The 21,712-nt window shown below is 39.4% G+C and overlaps 1 protein-coding gene across 9 annotated transcripts in view; it reads right to left on the bottom strand.

The window, feature by feature from the left end:
* Positions 1–21,712, bottom strand: part of BCAS3 (BCAS3, microtubule associated cell migration factor) — a 301,373-nt gene that overhangs the window by 178,837 nt on the left and 100,824 nt on the right. For 7 of the 9 annotated variants that reach the window (XM_017730953.1, XM_017730954.1, XM_017730950.1 and 4 more), the window contains exons 17-20: positions 18,167–18,211; positions 12,356–12,480; positions 11,609–11,774; positions 10,379–10,479 (exon numbers count right to left, since the gene is read on the bottom strand). In XM_017730953.1, the coding sequence (XP_017586442.1) occupies positions 10,379–10,479; positions 11,609–11,774; positions 12,356–12,480; positions 18,167–18,211 (437 nt within the window). The remainder of the gene's footprint in view (positions 1–10,378; positions 10,480–11,608; positions 11,775–12,355; positions 12,481–18,166; positions 18,212–21,712) is intronic. The other 2 variants (XM_017730951.1, XM_008631087.2) reach the window with 1 other exon arrangement.

Raw genomic sequence — 21,712 nt, 5'->3', positions numbered from 1 at the left:
ATCGCTGTGCTGCTTGTTACACACATATTTATGGTCATATTTTTCCAAGTTAAAAATGCCCTTGAAGTTATAGGAACAAACACGGTGTAAAAACGCGAAGCCCCTTTTTCCTCCATTTCTGGGTCACACACCTCTCACATCGGTATCAAGTTCCAAGACAAGATTAATTTAAGCCTGCAAGGACATTTCCAGGAATTTGAGCTCAGGAGTAATCTTTTATCTTCCAGCTTAATTCTTTGAAAATCTGAACTCACACTGAAAATTACAACAGACTCTCATCCATCAGCGAGGTTATTCTGATGCTCCAACACAGAGTATTTTCAGCTTCTGAGGAATTTCCCAACCATGCAGGATAACAAATAATAAAATTCCAACTCTTGCAAAGCTTTGTAGCAAGTAGTGGTTTTGACTGGTTCTCCTGTAATTTCTCTTTCATTGGGAAAAGTCACAAATGGAGCAGACAGAGCAGGAGCAAGAAAGCCTTGGCTGCACAGAGATATTTTACTGCAATTGCAGGTGGTTTGTACCTTTAATAAGGTAAAATAATCAATTCAATGCTTTGTGTCTGAGCTATGCCAACTTTGACTTTTTCTGTTCTTACACCAACATCTGGAACAAACACATCAAATATCAGACTGCAACTGAGTTTGTTTAATCTAGAAATACACAAACATGAAGTGAAAAAGTACAAAGAAAAGAGCATTTACTAAAAATCTAAGGTGAGAATTAAAACATACAACTTCTGTCTGTGCAGTATGACAGGACATGAGTTTCTGCAGTCTGCTTATCAAGGCATTATTACAAATCCAAAAATAAGTATTCAAGGACACTTCTGAAAAACTGGACTGACACCTATTGCAAAAATCAGAGTTTTGCCATCAATATTTAGCAAGGGGCAAAAAGCATCTTTGAGCTGCTCAAAAGTAATAATGGCACCTTTACTCTCTGTCCTCCTTCCAGTGAAAAGCTTACAGCCTCCCTTCTCTGCACTTACAGGACTGATGTTACCACTATACTGAAGAAAGATTATCTCTGAAAAAAACCCCATTACAAATGAAGTTATTTGTGTGATAATTGTTAGTGCCAGGAAAACTGCACAGGAGGGACTGTGGAGACACAAGTTTCAACACAAGCCAAAGCAAAGGCTGAAATACAGCAGAGCTGGTATCTCTCTGGAATTCCAGGACCTGACTCACACAGTGCCATGAATAAGTATGAAAAAAACCCTCATTGTTTAGAAACTTCTCCATGATATTTACTGACAAGTAAAGAAAACAAACAGTTCGTATTAATCTCAAATGATTTGCATAGACATTCCTGCCACACGACCAAGGCCTAGATAAATACACATTGGAGGAATATTGGAATTAACACGCACTGGGTTTGTTCATGGATGGGCTAATTATACAATAAATACCTAAAGCTAAGACAAATCTTCCTTCAAAGATTATAAATTGTCATCTTTCAGCAGCATAAAAGTGTTGGAACAAAGAACTACTACAGCTCAACTGTAGTGTGTGCACTTATGGCTTTAATTTGGGAACAATAAATCATTAGTTTTACTTAGTTTTGTGTACTTCTTGAACCAAAAGGTTTTAATTTTCTCATTTATAGAAATAAGCTTTGCACAATTCAGTTTAATTGAGAGTTATATATGAAATTCCCAATGTGCTCTTCTCTAAGGGCTGGATGTTTGTCCAAATTAAGAGCAAACAAAGGCATCTGAGCACTACAAAGCCTGTTTGTTTGGTGCTGCCTGCCGTGCACATGCCTGCAGACACCCAGAGAGCTTGCCTTTTCCATTTCCATAATTATAATTTAATATAATTAACATTCATAATGTCAAATAAGTTTCTAAAATGCAGTGGAAACAGGACAATGTACTCTTGACTAACCCATTCAGTCTCTAGTCATGTCTGTGGTGAACAGGTACACAGGATAAAAATGACATATCCCTTGTTTTCATAAAAATCCCACCCTAACACCTGATTTTGAAGCTTTTTCTCTGGTTCCTCAGTTACATCTAGGTGGTCTAGAGACCTGAGGTAATCACATGCTTGTCAACAAACTTCAGGGCTCCTTGTGCTGGAATTCAGCTCCACAATTTGAATGATTTCCTTCACGCATTTGTTCCATGGCATTACCAACAGACTGTGATGGTTCTGGTTTAGGTCTGCATGCAGACACAGTCAATTCACCACACTCGCCTTTCTTCCCTGTTAGAGATGAGATTTCACCTCTGTCAGGGGTTGGTACTGGTGTCCTACAGCTGTGCAGGTCACATCCAACACGTGCTTCGTGGGTTTGTGCCAGAGCTGGTGCTCTGTGCCTCTGGCTCTACCTCTGCTCAAGTGTGACAACAAAGCGAAGGCCAGGTTTTCATTTTGGGCAGAACACTCACAGCCATGTTAACAATAAACTGTCTGTAGGCTGGAGATATGCTCAATGTAATTTTTCTTGTGGCTGCATGTTACTGAATAAAGTTCTGGTTTTAATGCAGTTTTCAGCTTGTAAACTGCTACAGGAGCATGGCACGCAAATTAAAATATCCTCTTTTACCCAGAACTACTCCTTGCTATTTTTTTTCCTGTTAGGACTTTCTGAGATTCTTACATGCAGAAAAATAATAAAATTGAGCTTAAAAAAGCACTATAAATCAGGAGTTTAGCCAGACTGACAGTTATTTCACACCACCAATTGATTAGAGCTGGATTCATTCATTATTTGTGTATTGCCCACAGTTTATTAGGTGCTTTATGGACCATCCACTCTCTGTATCAGCACTTTAATAAAGGTATAGGTAGGTCTGCAATCAGGAGCTGTATTTTTCTTAGTGGTTTTTTTTTTTTTTTTGATGACTGCTTTACTTGCTCATTACTCACACTGGTCTGATAGTCAACAGCCTGGATTTTTTTTCCCCAAAAAGGTGCTGCTGAGGTGTTTAGACCTCACCATTACTCCTGCAAGACTGGTACACATTCCCTGTGCTTAACTGCAGCTTCCATTTCCAAAGTTCCCTTAGGAAGCCAGTCAAGTACGACGCGCTTTTAAAGCTGGGCAGAGCTAGAACCTGGTATTATTCCCAGTATGGAGCACCTTAAAGCTGCTCAACACTCAGACTGTGAGCAGACAATCAGTTCTGCACCAAAACAGAACAAATATATTCTTTTCTGAGTTAAAGAATAATTTCAACTGCACGAACCCACAGTGAAATCCATCTGACGGCCATCTTTAAAGAATTATGGAAGAGGTAACTATTTCTATAATTCACCGACTTCAAAAGTATGTTTGACATTATTGTCGGGAAAATTATGTTAACCATGGATTACTGTTACAATCAAAGTATGTAGTGAGAAGTCAAGAGGCTTAGTAGTAAATTTTCAAAGCGGTGCGTGGGGATTTACCCGTTTGACTCCCATTAACGGCAATGGGCGGCGCGCGGCAAAATCCCCGTACGCTGCTTTGAAAACTGACCCCTGCGTGCTCACGGACCCCGCTCTAAGGACTTCCAGATGACCATGGAAGAGGAGGAAAGAACCATTTCAGCATGTGCCCTTGTTCATTACTGTTGTTTGTACACATCTGAAAGCATTTGAGTTGCTGTGCCAGCGCTGTTTCCAGCGGTCGGTTTATAAAACACGTATTAGGGCGGGCGAGCTGCGGGTAACCTGACGAAGCCATGCACAGGCCCAGGTGTGTCTCTGCATCAGAACCTCAACAGACACATTCCCAGCAGCCAATACACCTTACAGAGTTCATCTGCATCTTTATTATTTCACAAATAGCAATTATGGCTGGAGAATGTATCGTGATTTACTCCACTGCTCATGCAGTGATGCATCTGCCCCGCTCCTTTTCACCCCAATCACTCCGTGCTCAGTCAGAAATTAAATTTGCTTCCTTTCTCAGTTCTGGTTCCTGCAGGGAGCAGAAAGTGCAGGCTACAGTTTTAGGGCAAGGTAGTTTTCCCTTACAAAAATACCATGGACTCGATTTCATTAGAAACACCTTTTCTGGAAGGGGAAGGGGATGCAGATTAACCTGCAATCTGTCACGCCTCCAAGTGTAAGAAGCAAACTCGAAAATTCCATTTTCACAGTTTGTGACTATTGCCAGAAAAACCCAAACACATTCTGTATGAGAAATGCCTGCTTGGAATCAGTCTTCTCCAGTAATATTGTAACCTTAGTCATAAAAAACCCCATACATACATATATATATGTATTAAAAAACATACATATTTATTATATTATATTTAATATTATATTTATTATGTTATATTATATTTATAACGTACATATTTAAGATCGGCAACAGTTTTAAATGCAGTAAAAAATTCCAAATTTTAAATCACTATAATTCTTCTAGAATGTATTTTACCAGTATCACTTACATTATCACTTATATGCTCACACAGATACCTGTATTTCCATGTAATATATATAGAGAAAGAATACCTGAGATTAATAATTGAGAATTAATTGTCTGAAATCCTAAAACTCATTTTCCTGAATAGGAATGAATCTGAATAGGAATGAATAGGAAAATCTGAAACTCATTTCTCTCTTCGAAATTTCAAGGAATTATGAATTTTTCCCCAAGGATATGGATTTTTACAGGACATCTGCACAACTCTTTCGAGACCACTGATGAAGAGTCCCAGGAAGTTCTTTTAAGAATATGTTTCATTCTTTTACTATATGGCTATAATAAAGTAGAATTTAATGAAAATTATTTACTGACTAGAGGCAACATCAGGTAGAAAGAATAAAATGGCAAAGTGGGAATCTAGAAAATGGATTCTCTGACAGTTTTAACCCTGTAGCACTCAACAGACACAACTTTGTGGCACAGCCCTCACCTGTGGCACTGGGATCAGCTGAAGGGCAGGAGTTTGGGCACCATTCACATGATCAGCACAGGAAAATGAGGCAGGTGGACATGTTCACCCACATCCCATGGTTTGTTCCAGCCCCGCTGTGGCTGCACCCCATGGCAGCTCAGGTGAGCTCAGGTGAAACTCCCCCACTTCAGGGCAAGGTCAGAGCTTGGCTTGGATAAGGATGGACTCCAGAAATGGGTCATGTTCAACAGGCCAAGTGCAGAACCAGCAAAGCCTATCAGAGACACTGGAATGGAGCAACTGAAACTGCCCCAAAGTCCTGTTTGAGCGTGGCCCTGCCACAGAGCCAGAGCAGAAAGGCTTTGAACACCTCGTAACTACACGACAGAGTAATTGTTGTTACTGCACAGGCTCTGCTTTTGATCAGTTTTACTGTTTGAAACCCAGCTCGTTGTGACAGACATTGAACATACCCAGAGCCAGAGCAGCTCTGGCCTCCCCTACATGTAACACACTAGAGTTACATGTATAATAAGGGATGCACTGTCACCTACATTCCTCCATCCCAGAGATGGAAAATCCACTATTAAAGATGCACACTCAAAAGAATGCAAGGAGAAGGGAAGAGGTACAACACCTAATGTGATTATCAGTCCCAGTTCATTCACCTGTGACCAGACCAGCACCACGCTCTGCTGTGCACAGAGAAGGGCTGGAGGACCAGAATGTCCAGATTCCTCCTGTGGCATCCTCCTTGGCTGTGATTCCAGGCATCACAGCTGGGTTTTCACAGCGTCTGTGTTCACAGCACATAGTCATAGTTACTTAATACACTCTCCATCTTACCCTCAAGACTTTCCACAATACTCACTAGCTCTGTGGATGTAATTTTTATTTCTGTCAATGGAATGTATGAAAGGAATATAAAATAGGCCATAAACAACCACAATGCTGCTTGGAAACAGAAGTCTTGCCCAGGGTGCACAGCTTTCATTAGAGGGAGCAGGAAGTGCAAACATGATGTCAGAGCTACAGAGATTATCTGTATAAATGGTGTTATCATTTAACCCAAACAAACAGTAAGGAAAGGCTCACCCCCTCCCTTTGAAGACAATGGACAGTCACTAAATTGGACTTCTAATGAAAGCCATTTTCAGTGAAACACAAGATCCGTGCAACAGTTGGTCCAGAAATGAAATGAAAATCTGTTGTAACAGCCAAAAGTCAAAGGCAGCTATAAATACAGGCCTTAATCTTTTCAAGAATCCCTTAACGAAGCCTATAAAACTGATTATATCTTCAGGCCTAACTCAAGTGCAAATTCTTACTCAGAAAAATGTAACAGCCCTGCAAGTATGACTTGGAGAGCAGTACAGGAACAAGGAAGGAGAATACAGAGTGCTGGTTTGAATCCTCACATCTTGGAATACAAATTACATTGCATTTAGAATAAACAATTAATGAGACAGCAGAAGCCTCAGCTACAGGTCCATTTTTCTGAGAGAGAAACAATTTCCAGAAGCGGTCAGAGTGGGATGCAGAAACACTGCATCATTCCTTTTAACACAACAGAAATGCTCTTTGATTATTTAAAAGCCAATTGCAAAGATCTGTCTTCAAAACCTCCTATTGCAGGTTTAATAGCAAAGAGGTGCAAGTACACTTACCAGCAACACAGAGTAAAGTACAGACTTTTGTTTTAACAAAATCTATATTTATACGATTACATTTCCTATGGTTGAGGGCAGCTGTAATTAATGGATTTCCCTCCTTCCCCTAATGCAGTCATTTGTCAATTTAAACACAGAATGCCCAATCAATTTTGATGTATTTAGTAAGCAATTTGTCAGAGTACTGCACACCAGTTAATATATTAATTCTTGTCACTGGCCCACTTTTGACAACTGCAGGCCCTGTCCATGGAATTGGTCCTGATGAGCCAAAACTCTTGCCTGGAATGTGAAGGTGCCCTTTGCAGAGCCAGAGGATTAAAATCAGATCTCAATCTATTCAATATCTTTTTGGGGCAGTTTTTGGCCAATTTTAGGAGGTTTATTCATTAACGTGTTAATTGGTCATGTTTCAGATATTGCATCTACTGTGCAATGGAAAAGTGAATTCAAAGTGGAGAGATAAGGAAGAAAGGAAATAAATATGAAATGAGGATGTTAGAATTTCTGGTAATGCAAAGTCACCTATTTCCATGGCAATTCCATTGTGTGCCATGAACGTTGTCTGTGTAAACTCAAACATGCAAAACACATGTGAAAGGTACAGAAGTCACACAAAGGAAACAAGGGGTAAGTCAATCAAATGTGCAAAACCTCAGGTCCTGGTAAAAGAGAGGAAAGAATTCATTTGAAAGAAACCTGAACACAACCAGGGAATTGTCATGGACATGGAAAGGACATCTTAACAGCATCCTCAAGAGTTTATACAACCAAAAGCACCTTAATTCCTAAGTACCAAACAGCAGGAAGAAAGCAGGATTTAAAGAGCAAGTAATGACAAAACTTGGCAATTCTCCGGAGAAAGCTTTTACACTGCAAGTTCTGTGGACACCAAAACCCTCCTGTGCAGTGCCTTGCATGACTCTCCTCCCACTGCCAGCTCTGCTAGGACAGTTGAACTACACTGCACGATGGTATTTATGTTATAGCAAAAACATCTAGGAAGAAAAAAAAGTGACTTAGATTTCCTTCTGTTGTGGTTAGATTTAAATGTGCTCAGGACACAGGAGAATACAGAGGGAATATCAGAGACACAAATAAGGTAGAATATTGTGTACTGAAAGTGGGGAGTGTAGAGAAATATCTGATGCCTAACACCCAGCACTGAAAACCTGAGGATTGTAATTAATCCAGGGGTTTGTGGGATGAACTCATGGGAACAACAGTGAGCCTAGAATCTGCTCTGTCAGAAGGAGCTCTCAGGACTGGTTATATTCTCTCTGACCAGCAGCAGAGCTTGGAGCAGGATACTGACCAGCAGGCCAGCAGGTTGTGGAATTTACCATACAAGTTCACTTTCAAGCCATGAACTTACAGAAAGCTGTAAATCCCTTGCTTCCCACTTTCTCACCTGTGCAGCAGCCTGAGCTGTGATAATGTGCTCAGGTAGACATGAGCTGCACACACTGATGCAGGTTTCTACAGCAGATGTCACATATGACCTCAAAGCAAGGAAACAGCTGTGCTGATCCACTTATAAATACCCTTGGGATAGAGGTCTTGGACACTTGTTGTACAGAACATTTCTTCCAACAATGGTTCCTTGTTCCTTTCTAGCAGCAAATAAAACTTTCAGATTCTTTTAAAATATTAAAAGCTGAACCATGTGTCAATAACCTATCGCAGGATTTTTTGGAATATTCTGTTTAACACAAGAAGTCACCAGGCTGGTTTATATTTTTCAAAGACTAAGGAAGATTTTGGCCCTGTGTTTTGGCATCAAACCTCTTATTTATGAAAACCTGGCCGTGCAGCCCTCGAAGCAGCCCGCCAGACGTCTCATTGTTCTGCCCGGCTGCTGACAGAGGTACTCTGTGCTAAAAAGCACACTGAGGGTTTTTCAATGACCCAGGGGGCAAAGGTCACTTATTATAAATGGATAATGAGACCTAATGCAATGTTCTGAGTGTGGACAAAGAAAGGGTCTATCCATACCCCCTTGTGACTTGGTCATTCAGGCTTTTATTTCCCCTGCACACTTAATGGAGCCAAACAATTGGCAGAAATGCTATACAGAAACGGAGAGAAACTGCTGCATTCTACCTCCGAGAGACAGATACAAATAGTGACCCTGAAACGGCGCCACGGCTCCTCTCAGCACTGACGTGGCAGACAGATGGAACAGCCCCCCTCAGCCCTGACTTAGCCATTTGCTGGCAATTAAAGTCCCCGACGGGAGCGAGAGCACGGCAAACCCAGGCTGCAGCTAAAGCCAGCCCAGGGCAGAGCTGCAGGTAAGCAGAGCCACGGAGCTGGGCTTAGCAGCTCTTTAACAGGTGCCTTTTGTGGGAAAGTTGCTTTGAGTCCATGTTTGCAGGGACTTCACTGAGGAGCTTCAGACTGAATAAATCCAGAAAACAAAACTTCAAAGACTATCAGACACAAATTTCTCTGTTATTGCCATCTGCACTGTCCTCTAGATACTCTTCTGTCTTTAGTGGTTATCATTCTATTATTCTTTCCATTTCACATCCAGCTTAAAGAATTCCTATTGCGTGAATTAAAACCTGAATTATAAGTCTTAGAAGTCAAGTAACACAAGTTCATTAATTGTTGGAACTTAGCTACCATTCATTCTTCTTTCTTTAAAAAGTTTTCAGTACTAAACCATTTAAAATGTGTATTTGTACACACGTGTCTACTGTACTGGGTAACACTATCTGAGCTGTTAATAAATTGTTAATAAAATACACAAAATGAGCTCCATCTATCCTTGATTTCACTATGTGGGATACAAGTGAAACAAGGCAGGAATCTAGCAAAAAAACCAAGCCAAAATGCAAATCTAATGGTGCTGTGCACTACTAATTACTTTTTCATTTTCTTTTGTACCTTTTGAGCTTTATCCCAATTTTCTATGCAGCAAGGAAGAAGGAAGACTCCAACCTTGCAGGTTTCCATAACACTCAGATGCAGCAGATGGACAGGTAGAAGCAACAGATCCAATGTGGCACCAGCGCCCCTTTTACCAGTCCCATCCAAAGTGCCTCCTGTCCCACATGGCCACTTGGTGCATTTGAAATGCCCCTGTCACACAATGCTGCCTGCACTGACAACTGTGCACAGGCTTTTGTTTCCCTAGGAGCACCCTGACAGATGCCAGGAGTTGTTCCCTTGTGAGACTTCAACTGCTGCATCACTTTGATCCTAGACAGAACTTGCTCCTCACTGTTAGTCGTCTTACTGTCAAATAAAAGAAAAATACTCATGTTTCTATGAAACCATTATAAACTACATGGGTTGTGTCTTTATATAATATAGATACACCACATATATATAGTTATAGGTGTATAAATGTTTCTGAATGTGCCATGCCATGAAGTATTTACTCTCTGGGAATGATGTGGCTGGGCAAGACACAGGCAGGTGGGCAACCATCCCTGGAAGCAGTGCCAAGGCTCCTGAGGGAAGCAGCTGTCTGAGACTCTGGCTGGAAGGAGCCCAGCAACCAGGAGTTCCCAGGGAGAGGGGAAATGCAGATGCACTCGCTTGTCACTGAGTATGGAATTCACAGGAGGAAATGACTAAAAGGATGAGGAGGAATGAGGTGAGGAAACCCTGAAGATTTCATGGGACCTGGTGGGTCACTCTCAAGGCCAGCCAAGCACTCCCACAGCCTCACAACTCTGCTTCATGTCAGAAGTCCCAACACTACATTCACTGCTCTACCCTTACCAACACAGTTACACACAGCCCTACTCTGGGGTTGAACATACACTGAAATTGGCTGAAAAATCAACTCAGAAAGTCACCCTCTGCTTAAAACGTGCACATGAGACAAGACAAGAAGTTGTCAGCTACTCACAGCCAGCCAGAAGATACTGGTAGTACTGCACAGCATCTGCAGCCAGGAGCAGTGGATGGTTTGCATTAAATGGTGGTTGGAGTTCATTCCACTGAGGAGTTCTGAGGTAAAACACAAGACTATTAATATTTAAGCTAATACAGAGAATGTAAATCAGTGTTTCTGTCATCACATGCAATTATCTATACAAGCTCACAAAATGTTTGTAATTATTTAAATTAGCTTGTTCAAACACTGCAATCCACCACAGGCAGTGGAGCAGCAGGGCCAAATCGTGCAGATTGTGAGGCAAAGACAATACTTGGTTGTTGACTGCAGCAGGGATTGCGTAAAAAACCCCAGGAAGGAGGTTTAGATTAAGTTGGTAAATATGTTCAGGACCATTGTATGTCATGCTGACGTTATATAAACACACAAGAGAAACTGGGGAACTTTTTTGTTCAGTTAACTAGCACTGCTTCCATCCTGTAAAGTCATTGAGCATTTCCAAACTGTGAAAATAAAGCTGTGTAAAGTTATGGATTATTGATCCAATTAGAATTTTCAATTCCATTACAACCTACTCATTTCAACAATAATGGTCCTGAAGTCTGTGTTGTAATTTTAATTAGGGTGGGCCATTCCTAAATAGCTGGGTAAATCAAGTATTGATCACTCCAGTCCAGCCATAAGCAGCACTAAGGAATGTAGGAGCCAAGAAAAATCAATAGAAAAATATTTTAAAACGTCAAAAGCACTGACAACACTTTCTCATCAATTTTTCTTTACTTTCTTCCACATGTCAGGAATAATTTCTTCTACTGTCTTAAGAAATGGTACCTTCAGCTGCTCACAGGATAACTCACAATCCTTCATTGGGGGAACCTTGCTCATGTCTCACACCAGAATTCTTTACTTCAACACTACCAAAATAATTGTTTCTAGTCCTTATATAAAAAGAAAATTACAACCCGATCATTTAAAATCTCCAATTACTAAGAATCTCTATTGATTCATAGACATGTTCACGTAGTTCCACATGTAGAGAAGGATTTAAATGCTTAGTTCTCATTGAGGGACATGGACAGTGACAGAACTGTATGGAAAGGAAGGCTTGAATTTCTCTCCTCCAATGCAGAACTTTAAGAGTCTTTAAATGCGTGACAACCACGACGCAAAAAGATCGTTCAAAAAGAAAGATCATGAGCATTCTGTGGACAAAAGGAAGGAAAAGTTCCAGGAATGAGGTACCTAACCAAAGTCCAGCTGGCCCTGGGGCAGGTGACCATCTCCAGCGGGGTGTCATCGCTGATCTTGGGCGCGGTGCTGAGCGGCCGCGGCTCCAGGACGTGCTCCACCAGGCTCCCGTAGCAGCTGATGATGTACAACGACTCCACCACAAACTGCTTGGACTGATCTGGGGGCAAAGAGAGAGAAAATCTCATTGCAACAGCACAGCAGGAACAGAAAAAGCTTTTGCAGAAATAGCAGACTGTGTTCTTTTAAGTCTCTTGCTTGCAGCTAAAAATGTGATTTAAAAGAAGTGAAAGGGCTGGAGAGACAGAGAAAAAATGGTACAAAACACATAATTTTCACACAATTGTATGAATATCTCGTACAAGAGAAGGTGGAACAAATTTCTCACCAAGTTGTACTCAGGTGATTACACATTCCCAAACATATGTTGTACAATTGCTTTAGCAAAGGTGTTTCATCTTTATCTCACAATTTTTTCAGTGCCACTTCACACAGTACCTTTGGACTGAACTATCAAAGTTGGGTTTCTGTCACTGCATCATAATAAAAGATCAATTATTCATTTCACTTATTAAAATTTCTTGCAAATTTTACCAGAAGCACCCCAAGCATGTTTCTAAAAATCTCCACTGTCATTGAGTTTAAAGAACAAAATCCACAAACAAGCACCAATTGCTCAGGACCCGTCATAAAATAAGAATTTAAGTTTAAATGCAAATCCTAATCCTGTAAGGTACCAACCTTTTTCTCGTTTGAGACCAGAATTGTTGGCAAACCATGACCTTGAAGATCCAAAGACTGCAGCGACACAAAACTCCCCTCCCACAGACTTACTGGGTGAAATCTGTGGAGCTGGTTTGGATTTGCTTTAAAGAAAGAACAAAATAAAATTATGCAAGTTAATTCTCAAAAAATTAAAATATCCCTTGCTTAACAGCAATTTAAAGATATTACTTCAGAAATGGTGAATATCTGCAGTTCCCAGAAGGGCCAGCAGGATTTATAGATGCTCAGTGTTTTCCAATAACAGGTCCCAAACTCCCCTGGAATACTGAACTCATTAACTTGAGGAAGGCACTGGCTCATAACGGAGAATTGAATTGTTTAAAAGACCCAATATTGAATATTTGCATTCAACAGAAACAACTTTTGAAGTAAATACAAAGAAATCCTAAATCCCTTGGGAATGAAAATACAGATTTTGGGTCAGTCATTTCAGGTGGTTGATATTTCCTTGTCTTTTCCAAAGGAATAATCAGCAGATATGTGTGACAAAGGGAGGGAGGGAATGACATGCAGAGGGTACAGGGCAAGGAAACGATGCACACACTCATGAGCCACGTGTTAGAACACATCAGGAATTCGATCATGGAAAAGCAGATTAAGACACGCTGCCTTGACCCCACGATGAGCATGGAGCAGATCCAGGGGTGTGAGGATGTTTATTGAGACATCCTGTCTTTCTCCTCACAGGCACCTGCAGGAACATAACATTCTGCTCTGCAGAAGCTCAGAACTATGGTTAGAGCATTATCCATGCCTCATTTCATTAAATCAGGATTTCACCCTTTCTTTAAGAGAAAAGCTGTTTGAGAAACCCACGCAAGATTCCTCTTTCATCTTCCCCTTGTTCTAGTCCATTTAATCAAATTTTTTCGTATTTTTCTCTCTACTCTATTTCACTGCTCCCTTCTCTTCCTACCCACCCCTCCTTTCCATTTTTCTTCTCCTAATTTCCTGTTCCACACAATTTCAGCCTGTTATTCGACCATCCCATTAACCTGGTTTTTACATAACAATTTCCAGTTCTGAGAAGTGTGTGTGCATATATTTATGTGCAAACAAAGGAGTGCAAGTGTTACAATGGAATTCAGCACTAGAAGAATATTTTTAAACAGAAGAAATCAATTAAAACACTGTAGAGTTATGATATTTAATTTATACTAACAGATCACACACATGGCAAGCCTACAGTCACATGTATCAATTAGAAATTAAAACAAAAAAACTCTTTCCAAAGGAATTCCATCACAATGACCAGAATCCATGGAAAGGTTCAGACAAACTTCCATGGATGTGGATCAGAGCTGAAGCTCGTACATGAGGAGAAGCTGGAATGTCCCAAAAGAGCAGTTGGAATTTACAGTCGGTAACTCTGGTATTGAACCACCACAAAGCATTTAATATCCAACTGTTAAACCTCCAGCTACAGATGACTGGGTCAGAAATCTGTGTTCCAAAAAGTTCCTGACTATAAATGTATTCCCTTGCTTGCAGTGGCACATCACACTCTGTATTAGAATATTCAAATTGAGATTGTGTTAACTAACAAGTGTTTATTAGCTACTAATAAAAAATCAGAACAGATTTCTTTCACTTCAAAATGATCATCTGTCACAGAAACAGTATTTTTAATCAAATTGTATATTGAGAATTATTTTAGCTCTCACTTTCCAAGTATTCACACACTCATATTCCTTCAGAAATGAAAATATAAATGTATCCACGAATGAGAGTCGTGCTGCTTACTGATCTATACTTCAATCAGTAAATGATTTGGTTTAATATAGAAGATTGTTCAGGACAGTGTCACCCATCAACCCCTACAAAGCAAACCAAGGGCACAGGTATGACTCAGACATACTCACTTCCTCTTGACAAAAGAATCTTTCTGTACTGTCCTAATATTCTTAATATTCTCAATTTTTACTCAACACAGTCTGAGGTTATTAAAATGATTTTTCGAGGTTAATGAAGTAATTTAAAATGGGAAAAAAATTGGAAGCAAATGCTATTCTCAGCTACAAACTGGAGTAAACTTCTACAGGGACAGAACTGACTTCAAGCCTTGAAGCAGAAGTGAACCTGGGACTCAACACATTTTTCCAGAGTTCTCCACACTCTGAGTCCCAAGACCTGTGTACAACCAAATACAATTATAAACAGCCTTAGAGGAAATGGTCTAAGCTCAGTTCTATTTACATCTTGTCTTTAGGATGTACATCTATCAAGGCAAGCACTTAAATGTTGGTTTCAGTGCCAAAAGCTTTTCCCTTCGAGGACGATGTTTTGTAGACAGAAAGAGCAGCCCTTGTAAAACACGATTACTCATGTGGTTAAACTCAGCCCTGCTAGCAAACAAAGACAAGCAAACAAACAAAAAAGACTTGTGCATCCTATTGGTTTGGAAAGATTTCTGAAAATACTGATGAGATGTCAACAAGTCTATTCTGAACTCTCTTGTAACTGAGGAATCTTTCATTTGACCATCATTCTACTCCATTCCTGAGTTTTCATCAATACATTCCAACTCAAATTTCATTCCTTCAGCAAACCTCCAAAGCCCAGTTATTTTCAGTAACAGTAATGCCATTAGAAAAATATCTTTACATGTCATTGTGATATTTTAACAACTTGGAAACTATAAATCCACATTACTCTGCAGATGCAAACACCCTCTCAGCTTTATAAATGATAACTAAACAATAATGTTGAAGGTAGGTGGTGAATGACTTGTTTCTGCTATGAACTCCTGCTCTTTCCTTGCTCTTGGCTTGTCAGCACTTCATAAATTATTCCAAGAGCTGAAATTTAGGCACATTTGGCCTCACTTTTAAAAACAGTTACTTTGAAAATATCTTCATAATATAGTAACTTCCAAAAGATTGTACCATAGTTTTCCTGACAAGGGATGCAGGAAGAAATTCAGATTGTTGGGAGTCAACGTTCAAACCAGCAGACAGTGAAGCAACTGGGACCAAACATTCCCCATTATAATTTCACTCTTCATTTCTTTCAAAAATTAGGAACAACAGCACTGTATTTAAGACATCAGGAAGATGAAAAGGCAGTTTGCTTTCTCCTCCCTGGATCTACTCCACCTGGAATTCAGCGAGACACGGCAGTAGTTTTACCCCAATTAGATCTGTGCAGAAATCTGTATCAGGAATACAATGTATCTGGGGAAATTTGTATTATTATTAAATTCTCTAACATAATTTTGGAGGATTATTTCTATTTTAAATGCAGGAGCACTGAGATGTAGATGCAGACGTGGCCAACTGACATTTTCTACTGAAATGGCACAAAAGGAGAAGGGAGGAAACGAAAGAAGAAAATTAAGACATCACTTTGTCAGTACTTAAAAAGCAATGAAGAGACCGAGCTCAGCATGCGAGTTCTTTCATGTTGCCAACACAGTAAGAACAGATTAAGACCTACTGAAACTATTCACAGCTCCCACTTCTTGACTTTGTAACACATCAAACTGCCATAATCTCTGGAAATGCATTGTGTTAGCTCTTTGTAAAAATACTAAATAGTTACAATATTTTAACTAGTTTACATTTTAATTATTATTTTACTAGAAAGAATTAATACTTTCAAAATATTATGAAAACCAGAGGTTGCACAGTTTATGATGGAGCTTTATGTCTCATAAAATTCTTCTGGATCTTAAATGTATCTTTAAATTCATTGTCAAACAAGTGACATGACTTTAAAACAATAAATAAATTGCATATATATGATATGAAGGAACTGCCTTATTATATATTCAAATATTTATAGTCAAATAGTACCAGTCTGCAAAGACTGAGAATCACATTGATTTTATATTCCCAACAAACAGGCTTCAAATATATGAGATTCATAAAAACAAAAGCACTTATTCCACACTAAACCCACTGAAATGGAAACATCTATGACTGCTGAAAGAAAAAGTTTTATCCTGACTACACACGCAGCAACAAAAGTATCAGGAGAAAAATATTGCATGAAATTTGCAATTACACATAAAATTACAAAAAAATATCTGTCTCTAAGTCCATATATTTTAATTATCATTGTGCCTAAAACACGAAAACAAATATGTTTCCAGTTGTCAGATTATGAATAAAGCAAGAAAAAGCACAAAAAGCAATGGTAGGATCCTTTATTCACCAGGCACTTAGCTGTCAAATCAACATTCATTTTGTCTACAGAATTGTAGGTCTCATTAAGACCTTAATGGAAACAACATGATTTCTTCCCTCACCCAAAGTTTGTTTTTTATCCTAATTTCTCTGTAGACTAGTAAGGACCATACTTTTGAGCTAGCACTGGCATTAAACAAACCACAAAAGAGTCTTGTGAAAGACAGGCAACAATTTTGGAGCCTATTTCATATATTCCCCTCTTTAATCTCGGCCTTTTAATCTTGCTTCAGTCTAAAATAATTTCTGGTTGACGTCTCCTGCTTCTTGCAGGGGTGACCCACACAGCCTTTGCTCAGACAATCCACTGCCAAAACTCTTCCTTCAAAGCCTTTGCACTTCTTAGATCACCATCAGGCAAAACTCTCTGGTGCATCATAAACTACATTTAGAAATGGTTCTTAGGGAGGTACTTCAGGAATTAGAAATTCTCCAGGAATAAGGCAAAGGGGCCTTTGCTTCTCCTGGTACAGCTCCCATATCCCTCATCAGCCTTTCTCTAGGAATTCTATGTCCTACAAAGCTCTTAATGAGTTCTTTTCCTGAAGAGAGTATTTTTGATAGAGACATTGAGGGTGATACATGTGGAGCCAACATCTAGAATAAAACCAAGAGCCATGTACAAATATTCTAAAAGATACTGGTGGGCATAGTTAATAGATATCCTCAGCAAAATTGAAAACAGAGAGAAAATCCCAAACCCACAAGAAAAACCTCCAAAACCCAACTCCCAAAAAACTCCTAGCTGGAAGTTTTAAAATTTTTTAAGATGTTCCTACTTCTTCCATTCTTATTATCCAAAACTTCTAGCACCTAAACCCAATCCCATTACAAAGTGGTGACTGAGGTGATGCAGCACTGCCCAAATACTGAACCAAGCTCCAACATCAAGAAACTTGTTCAAACTTTCTTTTGCTCTTATAATATGCAGCAATTTTTCACATTAAAATGAAGCCCCCTTTTATTTCAAATACCCCAATTTTAAGGGAACTGTTTCCCATGTTGGAATGAGATGATCTTGAAGGTCCCTTTCACCCCAGACCATTCTGTGATTTTTTTCTCCAAAGTAATCAGCTTTTCTTTTTTTTTTTCAATGCCCATTTTACTGCTTCACCTCTCACTGCAGTACTTTACTGCCTACTCACTGCTAATCTGGCTTATTTTTCAGAGGTCATCATCGATGTTTTCTGTTTGTAAGCAACTTAGTGCTACAATAATAAAGGAAGCAATATAGGAAAAAAAAAAAAGAGGCTTGTATGGAAAAACATTGCAATCATTTCTGCCCACTTAGAAGTAATTTATTTTTTCAACTTCCCTGCTACTTAAAAATTAAATGCACTCTCAAAGGTAAAAAAAAGAAAAAAAAACAGTGAATTCATTTCCTTGCAATGCTTGCTGGTGAACACGCATCCATAGTTTAAAAGTGAAATTACGTGGGTGGAAACCTATGGATCAGCCATGCAGGTAAACAAATGAAAACAAAAAATTAATCCAAAATTAAAAAGTCTAAGCACAGAGTTATCTTCAGCGAGGACAGCAAATGGAGTATAGGCATGCTGGGTTTGAACTGGGAACTCACCAGGGAGCTTTTATGGAAAAACATCCTGCTCCAAACAGGTAAGGTCTTCACGTAAAGGGGAAAAATGCACAGAAATTAGATGAGAACTCAATTCCCAACAAGTACACTGTATATCATGCTATTAAGATTTATGCAGAAAGTGAACAAATTCTTGTTAGAACCCTTGCTGATACCCTGGAGGAGTTGAGGCCCTGCCAGGGGAGCAGCTCTGCCCAGGGCACAGCCCCGGAGGCGGGAGCTGGCAGGAGGGCTCCGCATGCTGGGACACACGGGGGGGCATCGGTGCAAGCTGGGCTCAGAGTCAGAGCTCGGGTTAGGCACAGCTCAGGGCCCCCGCCTCCAATCTGCTGCCAAAGCTGAGGCTGCAGCAGATACTGAAGTCAGAATTGACAGGAAAAGGGAATTAGCATCGAAATCAATCATAGGTGGGGGTTTTCCATGGAACACGGAAGGGCCGAGTGGGGCAGTTTTACAAAGTTACTGAGAGGAGGTCAAATAAAACCAACAGGTGCAATCACAACCTTTTAGGGACAATTACTCAGCCTTTTTGCTAGGACAGAAACACACCAGGAAATTCAACTGTATAACCCAGAAATCTTCTTTCCCCCTTTAAAAGCTTGCACAGATGCAGGAAAGAGAGGCCTAACTTACTTCAAATGTATTTGATGCTCAAATCACCAGATCTAGAGCTGAGTGCTTTTGGCCACCCAACAAGTTACACCACGATTTGATTTTACGTTTTGTTCAAGTATTTTTGCACAGTGGATAGTTTTTAACCCATTAATCCGAGGGCATTTTTAATGGATATCTCCCTTTAAAAAGCCATTGCTGTAGAGACATTTGCATAAAATCTGGAAAGGAGCAACAGGAGGCAAATTTAGAGCTCACATGTTCAAGGCTTCTTTGAGTCTCATTTGGAAAGTAACATCATCCACAAAATCTCCGAATAATTGATTTTGTAAATGCCAATGGTTCAGTTTTCTTTTCATACTCTGACTCAGCGATTAAGTTCTAGGTAGTTGAAACAGGTGAAACAAGGCAATGAATTACCTGAAAAGGTCCAGCACTGAAGGATGTATAAAGCACTCAGCCATAGACCCACACAATTAAAAGGATACCAGCCTGATAAAAAATAATTCAGTGAGCTAAATCTGACATGAGCATAACATCAATGAATGAAGGGATCCTCTCAAAAAAACACTCACGTGAAGATACAAATATAAGACATACATTCTTCAACATGCAAAGATGCAAAAATCCAATAAAGAATAGAATATTACAGAAAAAAAACCCTATTTTTAATTAGTACTATAGGCCAAAAACATTTTTGAGCTCCATATAAGGGACTAGCCTTTAACTTTTTGTATTTAATTAATGTTTGATTAACAATTTTGGGGACAGAGTCCATTTGGTAGAACCAACCACCCTTCTAGACCTAATATATCATCTTTGAACAGTGGTAAAACCCAATTAAATTGTCTGAACTGAATGATCTCCTATAAAGTCAGCACATCCAGTCCCCGAGTCAAAGGCCAGTCTAGAAGATGTCCAGCACTACTGCACTGCTTAAATATTTAATTGAAAGCTAAATCTCCTGCATAACCCAAAGCCAACATAATTTAAAACCTAGAATGTATTGAGTGTAAATTTGAAGAGTCATTGGAGAGTGGTCAGATCTGCCTGAGAGTTTAGAATTCAATTTCTAAATGATGATCACTGATGTTTTGGACACTATTTTTTCTTCTCTGCCTCAGTTGCTCTGTCTGCAAACATCAGGCAAATGACACTTAGCTGAGCCCATTAAACATTTCCAAAGATAACACAGGCTTTTTCTTTTTCCACAACATACTATATTGACCTGATTATACTTGCAAATTACCAAATTCTCTTTATTTTAATTACAAATTGGCCCAGGTGGATCCACGCTTCAACTGAAGCTTTTGTTCGGTTAGTTTTGGATAGAATATGGATGGAAACAGGTAGAAAATCTTGTATCATGCAGAAAATGTAATTACACTTCCAAAGACTACAGCAGAGTCTTATTAAAATGCTTTAAGTGTGAGAAAACCAACTTAGTACCTCCTTTCTGTTCAAAAGACCTAATTTCTTTAAAGATGACCATTTTTTCCCTATGATATTTATATAAGCAATTGTTTTCCACTATTTCCTTCACATAATATGGATGGAATGCTAATTGAGAGAGAGAGAGAATCCACAAATTACAGGATAACCCAACCTTGAAGAGACAGCACCAGATGGCTGTGCTCGGTGACAGCAAGAGAGCAATGCCAAGGCAAAAACTCACCCAGGTTCCCATTTCCCAGAGCTAGGGAGAAATTCCAAAGGAAATTATGGAATGAAGATGATTTACCGTTCAAAGTTCTGATGGAATTTTCTCAGTTTCTTAGCTGACTCTGAGTTTTAGCAAGTTGAAAACTGAAATACTTTGATTTCATGTTGTTATGTTTAATAAAACTATTTAAGCTTTTAATAAGCTGTGCAATAGGCATTTATTCTAACCCTCATCATGTTATGCTGCCATATTGAGAATCCTTTTATAAACAGTCACATCTGAACAAACTTCAGAGCAAATAATTGTATTTATTATCAATTACAAATCATTACACCAGTTGCTTTATTACCAAAATGTGATATAAAAAGTGGAAGTGATATAAAACACGTCTGAGACATGCCAGAAAGGGAATGTCTGGCTTCAGACAACTGTGCTGAATTCTTTAGGTTTACTTCTTTTTTTTTCTCTACTTTTTCAGTTATTTTTTCCTAATTAATTGTACCATAACGTGATGATTTTGCACTCCTTGTTTTTGCTTGCTGCAGTAGCTGGCCCTGGGATAAATGAAGCTGAGACAAAATAAACCCAAGAGATATCAGTGACTTTCTGTGTATAGAAAATTAAAATGATAAAATTGCATCAGACACTTTACCTACTTCCCCCTTCCTCACTGAGGGTGGAATGAGGGATGGGATGAAGAAGGATAGAGTTTCATGTTTAAAAATACACTATCTAAATCTCCTGGCTGGAAAAAAAGCAAGGTTTATCCCTTTCCTGTAAGGCACACTGGATTTCTGTGTTTTGACAAGACCCAGCTAATGCAGGTTCCATCCTGCTGCTCACTCCAGCCAGGATGAACTGGGGAGTGAAGTATGATACAAATATAATGAGCGTGTCCCTTGAGGAAGTTAAAACAAATGCTGCTGTCACAGGAGCCAACTTTGACAATAGTTTTTCTTTTGGGGCAATTATTGTATCTTTTCTTTCCCTCATTCCCATTACAGCTCATCCAACTGGAAACTAACTACAACTCATTCCACAAACACAAGGAACGCTTATGGAGCTACTGCAGGGCCCAAAGCTGAATTCTAGAATGTTCTGATTCACTGCCTTTTATAGACAACGAGAAGGATCCTACAACTCTTCGCCTTTCCAATCTATAAGCTCTTTGTAAATGAGCAATGAATTAACCCATTCACCAGCCTTGACAAGGAATGCAGCATTACTATCAAAATTTTGAGAGGGAAACTGAG

This window comes from Corvus brachyrhynchos, unplaced genomic scaffold (assembly GCF_000691975.1).
Source record: "Corvus brachyrhynchos isolate BGI_N302 unplaced genomic scaffold, ASM69197v1 scaffold283, whole genome shotgun sequence".
Taxonomy (NCBI): domain Eukaryota; kingdom Metazoa; phylum Chordata; class Aves; order Passeriformes; family Corvidae; genus Corvus; species Corvus brachyrhynchos.
The sequence above is the reverse complement of the archived record's forward strand: the minus strand, read 5'-3'. Positions and strand labels throughout refer to the sequence as shown.